General features: G+C 37.6%; 1 protein-coding gene across 1 annotated transcript; it reads left to right on the top strand.

Moving 5' to 3' along the window:
* Positions 1-2,518: 2,518 nt before the first annotated feature.
* LOC140243236 (biogenesis of lysosome-related organelles complex 1 subunit 1-like) lies at positions 2,519-11,365 on the top strand. The gene is made up of 5 exons (XM_072322907.1): positions 2,519-2,722; positions 5,142-5,214; positions 5,957-6,089; positions 6,897-6,981; positions 9,221-11,365. The coding sequence occupies exons 1-5, from the start codon at positions 2,662-2,664 to the stop codon at positions 9,229-9,231; spliced, it is 363 nt and encodes a 120-aa protein (XP_072179008.1). The 5' UTR covers positions 2,519-2,661; the 3' UTR covers positions 9,232-11,365.
* Positions 11,366-12,126: the final 761 nt, after the last annotated feature.

Raw genomic sequence — 12,126 nt, 5'->3', positions numbered from 1 at the left:
CTCACATTAAGTGAAATCAAATTCAGACCTGCCATGATGTATGATAAACGTTATCTACATAACCGAGAGGGAAAATCCTACCAACATAAAATTGATAAGTAAGAGCAAATAGCTCAAAGCTACTACATCCAGACCTCTGAACTGTACTGAAACTTAGTCTAAAACACCAAGAAAAAAGACGGTATCCCACACACCACTTCCATTTCACACCACCACACACGCAACACAACACACGACAAAATAACACTTATCCTATTCATCCACACCCGTCAATGATTAACACCTACATATTTCTGAAGCCGCTCCGGTCCCTTCCCCATCACATTATACTTTCTATCCCGTCATAAACAATTATCACACAAAAAAATTACCCATCTATCATACTATCACCGATAATCCCAGCATGTATACACACCCACACACAACCCACTCGGACATCCACTCCCCACACACCTATCCCTTCCACTTAATTCATTGATCTTAACCTATCAAAACCTACTTAACTCAAATACCAACAATCATAAATATAAATCAAAATACAAGTAAATCCCCTCATCCATTTTCATAAACAAAATTTGAATGCTTATTTAATCTGACAGTCTGAACTCCAAAGAGAAGAGGGAGAAAAAGAAAACAGATGAGAACAGTGGAATCCTATAAGTTATCACGTTATTGGCTACCTCCACGTTGCCAAGGCAACACTCGAACACCAATCAGACACAACTATCGGAGGGTGATTTGGTATACATGACAATCCTCATGAAAGGAGTAGAAATTAAAGACAAAACACTCTTCTTCCTAACACACTGAGCACAAACAAAGCTTAAAAAAGACTAGCAAACTCATGAGTTGACCTAGGCGGCAGAAAAAGACTTTCTTCAATGTAATCAAAATCTGTACGTACTTGTACAATCAAAACTCAACCGACAATATTCAGTTACACATGTGATATACACGACAATCACAGAAAAACAAACAAAGAAACCAAAAAAAAAACAACAAACAAACAACAACAACAACAACAAAACAACAACAACAAAAAACCTCCGGCAACGTTGGCATTGATACCCAATTCAAGTTGCAATAGAAGCACAGAATATACCTAAACAATCCTCATTTATGAGTTGTTTTTAGGGTTTTTTTTAAGAATATATCAATCTTTCCTGTAAATTAATGCTCGCCACTGCAGTTAGTGGCCGTTTTCTTTCTACCCAAAACAACACAGGAACAACCGGTTAAAGAGCAATTAAAGAATCAATCTCATGAAAACACACGCACGCACGCACACACACACACACACACGATTCATAAGCGTGCGCGCTGCGTCAGTGAAACCCAAAGACGCTTAACTGAAAAGACAGGAAAAGGTCGTTGTTGTTGCTGGCGTGTTTGAGGTGCGTCATTCACATATGAATATTTGCGTGTTCGTTTGCGTAATATCATTATTTTGCATATAATTGATTTCTCTAATAATGAATTTAATATCAATATTATTTTATGCGCGCTATCTGTCTACTTACAGTTGGGGCAGATAAAGTCCTGGTGCATGCTGATGACAAACTCTGGTCAGCCTGGCTCGTTACATTGAGCAGGCTTCTCAGTCGCACACACAGACCTAGACCCCTCATTTGTCGCACTCAGGGCCCTCTGCCCAACGCATATGGTGCACATGCAGACTCCCGAATGCGATTATAAACATCAAAACAATTATTTCATATATATGTTTCAATAAATAAAAACATAATTTACAAATAATTCTAATTCTACATTATGTAATAAGCAAACATCCGGCTGTGCAATGTGCAAGTCTAAATTAGACAAAACTAAAAAAAAATAATTACCTACATAAATCTATTAAACTTAGGCCTACATAAAGTCTTTTGGAAAACCTTCTGGTTCTTTTCACATATAAAATTAATGCCTTTAAATGGTTATCATTTTCTGTGGATAATATTTTTCTTATATCCCGTTGATCTTTGCCTCCATTGTTTGCGATCAACATGGCTCTTTCTATCAAATATTTCGGACAATCTAAAAAAAAAAAAAAAAAAAAGTTTTCTTTTTCCGGGCAATGGGGGCAGTTGCCTGTTTCATGAAAATTTACTTTCCATAGTCCAATATTACCCATACGGATTTGGTGAATAAGGATTTTGTTCATCCCTGTTTTTTAATCTGGGCCCCGTCTTATAAAGCCTTCAAATCAATCACAAGTCCCCAAATCAATCGCAACTTGCATTGCAGCACACAAAAAACTTGGGTTTGATTTCTATCACAAGTCTTTATAAGACAGGCCCCACTGCATTCAAATTTTCCAAAAACATAGCACTCGGTCCGCGCTTAGTCTGGCTTCTAGACCCTCTGTCCGTACTATTTCGCTATCATTGACGCCCTCAACGTCGTGTTTTGTCCTAGGTCCAGTTGGCAAAGGGTCTGGAAACCAGACTAGTCCGCGCTCGAGATCTCATGCATGATCTCGCTCGCACTGTAGCGCTCGGCCAACGCAAGGACCGTACTTTCATATACCGCGTGATACCGCAACTAACCGGCGAAAGTGTAAACATAGTCAGAATCTGGTCTCGGGACTTGGACCTTCTGAAGTGAAGTCTGTTTACCGAGTATAACGTGAAGGGTTTGCCTGCTTCATCTATACAATCTGCAGTTATGTTGTCATCAATGCTCAAGGAACATCAGGCCAAACATCTGGCAAGACGAGAGATTCAAGGTGCGATATCACAAACATCACTAACGTTGTTAACTATACACAGCCCAGTCGCTGATGCTTCATCACTGAACTGTGTAGTAGCCCGGCCCTCCGCCTCTGGCTACCACTGACCGCCGGACCATGCCTGTACTGTAGTGTAGGGTTGGTCCTACAGTAAATACTAGTACTAGAACTACTCGTCGACCGCCTAATTTTTATTTGCCTGATAAGAATATTTAACACTGAAATTCACGTAAAAACTTGACCTACGTGATTGAGAAAATCCAGCACTATCACACTATCAAATGCTGTTGTTCCCTTTTCAATTCGAAGTTTCAGTGCCGTCGAACTTGAGTGCCCTCTTTTCAGCTCCCCGCGGTGCCGCTTCTTTTTCAGATCGACCGCTGTTTTTGTATTGACAATGCACACAAACCGAGTTGTATTGAACACCGTGTTGTACGAACCTTTTTAGAAAGGCGAAAATGCATTGACATTACGGTCATTAGTCATTATATTACGATTCCATCATTCGGTTAAAATATTTATTCGAAATTTTGTCCTTGATGTAAACCATTAATGAACAGTGAATTTTTGTTTTTCCCACACATCCTCATCATCAGTCAAAGCCAATACATTTTTATGACATCTGCGCATGCGTGCAGTGCGTATTATAGAATGGGTAGCGAGAATCCTGCGATCTCATTGGTCGAGAGCTATGTGTTGATTTTTACTGGCCGCACGCTGAGTCACAGTGGTAAACATGTTATCGCGCACTTGTAGCAAGAGTATGCGTACTTGTAACAAAGATTCGCGCACTAAGCAAGCGTTCGCGCACCCAGTACGAGACGCCTATTGGCTAAAACAACCATGCATCAGTATTTACTGATGCATGGCTGGCCGTGCGTCCAGTAAAAACTGATTCATGGTTTGTGTATGCCAAGCCAAAAGGAAATGCATCCAGTAATTTTGTCATCGGGTAACACGATAGAAAAATGGGTTTTTGGCAAGAAAATTACCCATTCTATAAATTAGATGACGCACATGTCTTTTTGTGCGTCAGTCGGAATAAAGTGTGCTTGCAGTAACTATGGAATTTAGCCTAAACCCACTCGGCTTCGCCTCCTGGGTTAAGCATTCCATAGTTACCTTATGCACACAATTCCGACTGACGCACTCAGACCTGTGCGTCATTTGTACACTAAGCGTTCTTTCTTGTACGCGAATGGGCGAGAACATATTATGGCACTTGCCTTGTTCTTCAAAACCATGCATCCAGTAAAAACTGATGCATGATTGTTTTAGCCAATAGACATCTCGTACTGAGTGCGCAATCGCTTGCTTAGTGCGCGAACCTTTCTTACAAGTGCGTGTACTCTTGCTACAAGTGCGCGATAACATGTTTACCACTGTGACTCAGCGTGCGGCCAGTACAAAATCAACACATAGCTCTGGATCAATGAGATCGCAGGATTCTCGCTACCCATTCTATAATAGTTGTTATACACTGAGCTGACGTGACTGAGGGATAGCCCGACAAGTGAAGCACGGCTTCTGGCTGAAGTCATAAAGGGACATTCCATACGATTTTCATAATTTCACATCATGTAGTACATAAATGAACAACTCCATGTATAGATTTGTGAAATTTATTGTGATTCTTGAGCAGAGAAACATTACTTTGAAAAACCTTAAACAAATTACACTGAACAAGGATAATGACATAGGAGGTTCACATATTTCAGAAATGTAGCAGTGCAATTCCATTACAATACCACTTGCTTGCGAGTTCACCTGTGTATAATCTATGCATGCCGCCTTCTTTTGTTCTGCTTCCTTGAGCCCCAACTCATGCATTCTTATGGTGACTCTGCCATGTCATCATCCTTGTTTATTGCAATTTGTTCTAAATTTTGAAAATATTCTTATTCTTCATCCCAATTATCACGAATTTTGAAACTCTGTCCTCAGTATAACTAATTTATAGTTGTTCAAATGTAAAAATTTGAAAATCATCCTGAGGTCTCCTTTAAGGGTTGTGTATAGAATAGTTAAAGCTGATTGAATTGAGACTTTGCAAATTTTAATGTAGGTCGATAATGATAAGCCAAGCCAGTGCCAGTGTTTAGTTCCACTTTAGATCTAATCACATATGAGTGGAAAAGATCATTTGTACAATCAACGTTAAAATGTTACTTGTTAGTTTTAAAATTCATGTGCATATGTGGGATGATGACATGAGACATTAGCAGTTTGATCTATGAAAGTATGATTAACAGCATTCAAGTTTACTTGGTAGATCCTAATCCTATTTAAGTGGTGCTTGCCAGCATACACCTGACAAAGGGTGGTATAATTTATGTATTTAGTAATGCATGGCCTATTAATCAATAATACAAAACAAACCTAGTCTATGATCGTATCTCCTTTCTCCTTTATCCAGAAAAACGCAAGAAGGAAGCTGCAGCAGCCGCAACAGCAGTGACTCGCTCGCTGGTTGAAAGTCTGAACAGTAGGTGAGTGTAAAACCACAATGAAGCCAGTACCACAGAACTCAACAAACCCTGCAGGTGATGAGCTCACCTGGGTTATTTTGTCAAATTGCATTAACAGCCATGTCATGTTTTGATGGTGGTGTTGTGTTGATGGCCAGTAAATGTATGCATGTTCATTTGCAAACATTTGCTAAGACGAGTGTATGTTAAGAGTTTACAAAAAAAAAAAATACAACAACAACCAAAAACAAACAATTTCCACAGTGTATGGATTGCATTTTTAGAATTATCTCTCAGAATGGACAGGGTGAGGAATGGATTGCTTTGTTTAGAATGATTTCAATGGACAGGGTAAACATGCTTGCCATTGTATATCAAGCACAAAATGTTGCTTTCAGCGAACACAGTTTCATGCTTTTTTTTTAAGTAAACAAAATATTCACAAAAAAAGGAAGTAGAAGGAATTAATTTATATTATGTTATTATTTATATTCATCAAATTTATACATATATTTGGATGTGTAATTTTATAATGACAAAATGTGATCACTTTGCATGACCCTTGCAGGTGCCATCTCCTTAGTAATTATTGTGATAAGAGGTCATACTTATGAAAGTGATGAATTTGTAGTTTTCACTGTTACTAATCTTTCTCAGGAGATGTAAAATTATCTGGTAAAGAAATTACTTTTGGTAATGCAAAATCAGTGGATTTCTTGCCTATGTTAGTGTACAATTCATGAAATCATTGTGCCTCTTTCAGGGTAGCAGTGGCATATAAGAATGAGAAGAAGCTAGATGCTGAGACAAAGCAGCTTCAGGCAAACGCAGCCCAGTTTGCCAAACAGAGTCAACAGTGGCTTTCCCTTGTAGAGAACTTTAATCAAGCCCTGAAGGTATGTTTCTTTTAGGACTTCATTCATATATTCCCCTTACCCCCTCCCCTTAACCCGCTGAGGATGAGTCCCGAGTATATATACTCAGGCAGGGGTCTATGGGAAATGCGTGTTGTAGCAAAATCAGTCTGTCCTCAACGGGTTAATACTTATTCTCTTTCCCCCTCTCTGTATTTTGGTGAGGTGACTACCTCTCAAGATTGTCATTGTTGACCAAAAATTGTCTTGGGTTCAACTGACGTGACATGTCAGTAGTAGTCATTAGATTCAAAAGAAAGAGCTGTAATGTAAAAGAACAGGTAAAAATGCTGCCTCTTCAGGGCAGCAATAGCCCACTTAAAACTTGCTAATATCAAACACCGTAAGTCACTAATGATGTAAAAGAACATTGACAGGTATTCCTTTGACTGCTTGTGCTAGGAATCAGTAAAAAGAAAAAGAAAAAAAAAGATACAAATGCAAAAGTTCCCCTGGCTGTGTTACTTGTACATGACAAGCATGTATTGTAAAAAAGAAAAAAAAAAGAGAAAAAAAAAATGTGTAGATAGAAATGCTGCTAAATAAATCAAGGTGGATAGTGATATCAAGAATTCTCAAAATGTTTACTTACTGCGTGTTTTATCAATTCTCTAATGAATGAGAAGAATTATCACAATTCTGCATGTCACTACCATTATGTCCTTCATCAGATTAAGTACCTGGTAACTGTAATCATCCTTCATGGATACCTTGTTAGGGCAAAAAGATGGGAAACTTTGAGTCACAGAATTGATTGTGTATCTGTTGATATCATTCACCCACTCACAGGAACTTGGACATGTGGAAAACTGGGCACGCAGCATAGAGACCGACATGCAGACAATAGCAAGTGCTTTGGAATATGCATATAAAGGTACTGACTATAATCTTGTGTGTCTGTATTGTCCTTGTATTTCTTTCTTTGTGTGGGCCTTTGGTGAATGACTTAAAATAGTAGAAGAGCACTCAGAGAGCACAGACCTCTGCCAAGCAGCTCATTTCTACCCATACACACTGAAAATCATTTGATTTCCCAGTATAGAAGCCTGTTGTTTACGTCATCAGCTTCCAGCTGCGCGGCGATTTGCCCGAGCAGAGCACATGTTTTAATGCGTGTATGCAAACGTCAAAATGTGTGCAGCTTGAACTCCCGAGTACATTTACCCTATCTGCAAAAAGATAAAAAATCCTTCAAAAATCCATGAAAATTACAGATCACTACCAAAATTTAATAATCTGTGCCATATGTCATTATCAACTTATCCTGCAAGTTTCATACAAATCCGTCCACAACTTTTTTAGTAATTTTGCACACAGACAAACAAACAAACCAACGCCGATGAAAACGTGACCTCCTTCCTTTGCGGAGGTAATAAGAAGGAAACAATTCCAGCTGACCATTGTCACACAAAAGCATTCCTTCTAACAATTGTCATTGCTAGCTGAACCTCTATAAATTGGATATCACTGGCTTCAAATTACTGTCCAATGAACTTGACATTGGGTGAATTTGAATTATTTACTTACAACTGATTTGGGGCAATTTGTCAATCAGTTGCAATGAAAAAAAAAATCTTGACGGAAGAATTTCATAAATTTGAATTATTTTGTAGGAATATTAGGGTGATTGTGAAAACATACACTGTTTGTGACAGTGCATTACAAATCCAACAGTCTCACAACGCAATTTCATGTGAAAACCCTAAATAGGTGAAATGGGTCAATATTTTTTGAAAGAGTAATTCTTCTATGTAATTCAAATGTTTGAGATCATGAAATGAATGGGAAATTGTGTTTTTGCAGCTTTTCTAGAACACTTTTTTTTTGTAGAATAGTATGATTTAATAGGTATGTCATAGAGGCCCCTTAAAAACCCTTTACATATTCATCACTTTCAACTCTTTTAACTTTTTAAAAGGTGATGCTGCTGCTCTGAAAGTTAGTAGTAGTCATGAAGAGAATGTGCTAGCTAATGGAGTGTGCAAAATTTCAGCTTAATCTTGTTATCCCCTCATTGTGATTGCTTTTTGTGTAGTTTTGTCCCATTTATAGCACAGAGCCCAGCTTAATGAGATTAAGTATACATTGTATTTTGCATAGACCTTAAACTTCAAAGCCCCTTTTCTCAGTAAACACTTTCCAGAGTGTGTCCTTGCTTTCCATTATACAGGCTGGTTAGGAAAGTCTGTTTGTATTGAGTTTTGTATCATTTTAAAGTTTAGCGTCTGCTCTTCCAGAATCTGCTATTACTGTATTACCGATATAAGCTGTTATTTTTGCGAATGAGGGCACAGATATTTTCGTGAGATGTCGTTTTCGCGAATTGACACTGAGGTATCGTAAATGCACTGTTTCCCTTGCGCATTGCGACGTTTTTGTGTGTGTTTAATTCGTGTTCCAACTGTGATTCGCAAATTCGCGAAAATTAAACCGTTTCCAAAATAACAATTTATACAGTAACAAAAAATCCATGTCTGGTGGCTTTTTGGTGGTTTTGTGATGCATGGGGTTCCTGGTCTGTCTTTTTTGATTGTCTGGCCTTTAGGTCAATGTTTCTTTGATGAAATTGAATAGGTAAATGTTTGAATGCCCCTCCAAACATCTATGAGCTTGTTTGTGGTTGTGCTTGTGTATTTGTGTGACATTGTTGTGTCTGCCGACCTTGCATACATGTAGAATTTGAAAGCAAATATGAGATGTCCCTGATTGTGAAAGATGGGTAAAACTGATTTTTGCAGCAGTCTCTATAGCAAGGGTTTGTGTTATGATTTGCAATGTGTTTTGTTTTGTTTTTTTGCTCCCATGTATATAAATTTATACATATAATGCTGTCCTCATAGAAAGACTTTCCATTTATATTTTGAAGGTATCAAATTACTTTTGCTGAAGTGAATGTGTGAGAATATTGTGTTTTTAAGATGGCTTTGTGCATTGCTCTAACGAAAATATTTTCAGTTGCTTGCACACTGCAGAAGATTAATTAATCGCCTTCAAATTTACGTGATTACTGTAGTTTTGATAGATAGAAGTTGAATATCAGATTGAATTCTTATTGAAGTGTCTTATCCTTTCGACATGTTTGTGTCATTCTCATGCTATATCTAATTCTGCAGATTCCAGCTAACAGCAGCCCAAGGACATTTGTTGGATGGCGTTGGTCTTGACTCGAGGTGTCTGGTTCGGAGGCTGTGGTGTCCTTCGAACTGATTCTGCTGTGAATGGATCTCCATACATGTATATAGAATGTAAACACCAGGAAAAGAGAGCAAATATTTAGAGGGATTGTCCCTATTTACCACCTGTGCAAAAAGGAGCTGAAGGTCGTGAAGGGCAAAAATTTAATTGCAGTGAAGTGGAACAACCCAGTAATTTTTCGTATACCTATACATTCCATGAAAAGAGTACCAAAGTGATGATGTTGCAGTCTGTTGTTGTAGCTCAGGTTGGAACCAGATGCGAGCATAAACATTTTGGCAGGGAGAGGTTGTTTAGAACCAGCTACCATGGTGATAAATGGCTATGACATCACACTTTGTTGCTTTATGGTTATATCCTTCGGTTCACTTGTAACTAAAGATTTTAATCCTAAAAGGGGTTGTAAATTACATACAGCATGTTTGAGGAAATACTTCATGTTAATGAATAAAGAATCAACAAACTGTGTGCAGTATATTAAATTTACGAAAAGTGAAAAAACAAAACAAAACATGTACCTGTGAATGCAATCTCAGGCACAACACAATAGCATATTCTTTAGTACATCTCTGAACATTGTTCTTATAACTTCTTTTTAAAAGTGTTAACTGTGTTAATGTATTTTAATAATGATTAATGAACATGGTCCATGTATTTGTGTTGCTTGGCATATTTTCTTTTTTCTCCACAGATAAATGAAATGTCAATCTAATAGATTCAGGAACACAACTTACAGAGAAATTGATTTTTGAACTCGGTCGTCAAGATGTAAACAAAGAAATGTTGAATCATAATTACCTGTTTATGAAGAACTGGACTTGGTTTAATGATCCATGTCCAAGGTTTATGTCACACAGCTTCCACGCAATTACAACTCTCTCTGAAGCAGGATATGGGAGATACATGTATACTGTAAAAGTGGATATTTTCGCGCGACTAATTTTTCGCGCTAGGCCGGGCCAGAAGAGTTTCGCGTGTTTTTAATTCCGCGGAATCAAGACATCACGCACAGGAAGGTATGGCAAGCAAAAATATTCGCGTGTTTTTATTTTCGCGCTAGTTTCTGGTTGCGCGAAATGCGCGAAAATTTCAACACCGCGAAAATTTCCACTTTTACAGTATATGGATATCACTGTAACTTGTTAAATATGTGAAATCATGAAGTACATTGTAGTGTGCATACATCAGAAAACTTTGGAAGTGTATGCATGTCGACTGGGTTATTACATGCAAAAAATCAAATTACAAATGTAAATGTGTTGTAAGTTTACCATGTTTGAACTTCACTTTATGTCCATTTTCCCCTCCAGTTCCATCATGCCTTCACTGGATAAATTAAAACTATGCCTTCAGCAGTATTGCCCTTATTGTTGGTGATATGTGCAGCCCTTTGAAATGCGTGAATTTTTCTTTGTACTTGTAAGTCCTTGATTTTTATTTGTTCCTTGATAATTCTGGGAATGTATAGAAAGGTCCATGAAAAATGCTTCAGGTATTTTGTAGGAATTCAGGAATGCAAATTTGGAAGTTCTTGGTGAAATCCACATTTACATGTACAGTATGTACTTTTCTTTTTTTTCTCAGGAATGGAGAATGTGTTAGATACGTTTCTCTATTTCCATCCCTTATCTACTTTTTCTTTTCACAGACATAAGCTGGAGATCAAGAAAAATAAGAAAGAACAGAAAGATCATCTAATTGTTCTTGACTAAATAGTCTGTATAGTGTGTGCTCTTCATAAAAAGCGATGATAAACCAGCATAATTTTGTGGCAATTTGATGTAGAAAACTAATGATAGTGCATGCAAAGTTGTAGAATTTTTACCCTTTAGGCTTGTTCAAACCCTTGTGTCCTTGAAAAGGTCAAAAGTTGATTTTTCTTTTTTTTTGGAGGGGGGGGGGGGGTGGAAAGTATTGTGCAATTTTGAAGTTTACAAATGTTTTATTGATTTGTGTAGTTCATGTGTGCCTGTTTCAGATGTAAGGTAAATGTTTATGTCTACACTGCACATTGGCAGTAATATTATGTATGCATGTATATTAAACAGAAATATTTCAGATTATCCCGTTTTGTTGTTTGGGTACTTTACAGTCTCAAGTTAGATGACCGAGTATTTGTTTGTTTGTTTCCTTTCCTTTCTACCATTACAAATCTAATCTTTTTTTCTTTTGGGGTAATCATTTTAGAGTGTTTGATACATAGTCCCACATAGCAATCTATTAAAGTGAACAACTGAAATGTTTTCTTGTATTTCATGAACTATAGTAGATGAACCACATTAACTATAAAGATATGAGGTGCGTATGAAGAAGTCTTCTTTGTTTCCATAATGCAGTTACCGCACATACGCATGAAAATTGCCTAGTACTCTTAGGCAATAATTGTAATTTTTTTTTTTTCAAAGCCTAGTTTAATTGGTCAAAATGATGGCCTTATTCAACACTAACTTCACAGCAGTCTGGCTAAGGCAACCAGCCTTCCAACATCTCTGACTAGGACTTCAAGTTGTCAATTCAATTTACCGTATACACCTGTATGCATACATTACCGTATGTCCAAAAAAAAAATTACAACGGACCCTCCACAATGATAACTCTAAAAGAAGTGAATCAATCCAGATACAATTGACAGTTAAAAGAACAATCTTGACTCTCGGAGAAAAAGCCTTTGTTTCTGCAGCCCAATCTCTCTGGAACGCTCTTCCACTGTGGATCCGATCAGCGGAAACCATTGAAACATTTAAAAAGCTTCTGAAGTCATACAGTTCGACCTCGATTATCCGGCCTCCTTTTATCCGGAAATCTCTATTATCCGGACGCGTTC

Source organism: Diadema setosum, chromosome 20, assembly GCF_964275005.1.
Source record: "Diadema setosum chromosome 20, eeDiaSeto1, whole genome shotgun sequence".
Taxonomy (NCBI): Eukaryota; Metazoa; Echinodermata; class Echinoidea; order Diadematoida; family Diadematidae; genus Diadema; species Diadema setosum.
The sequence above is the reverse complement of the archived record's forward strand: the minus strand, read 5'-3'. Positions and strand labels throughout refer to the sequence as shown.

What these genes read in the sequence shown, in the direction of transcription:
- LOC140243236 (XM_072322907.1), top strand. Translation starts at nt 2,662, where the DNA reads ATGTTGTCATCAATGCTCAAGGAACATCAGGCCAAACATCTGGCAAGA. An exon ending in GGCAAGACGAGAGATTCAAG is followed by an intron (nt 2,723 to 5,141) that starts GTGCGATATCAC and finishes TCCTTTATCCAG; the next exon opens with AAAAACGCAAGAAGGAAGCT. An exon ending in ACTTTAATCAAGCCCTGAAG is followed by an intron (nt 6,090 to 6,896) that starts GTATGTTTCTTT and finishes ACCCACTCACAG; the next exon opens with GAACTTGGACATGTGGAAAA.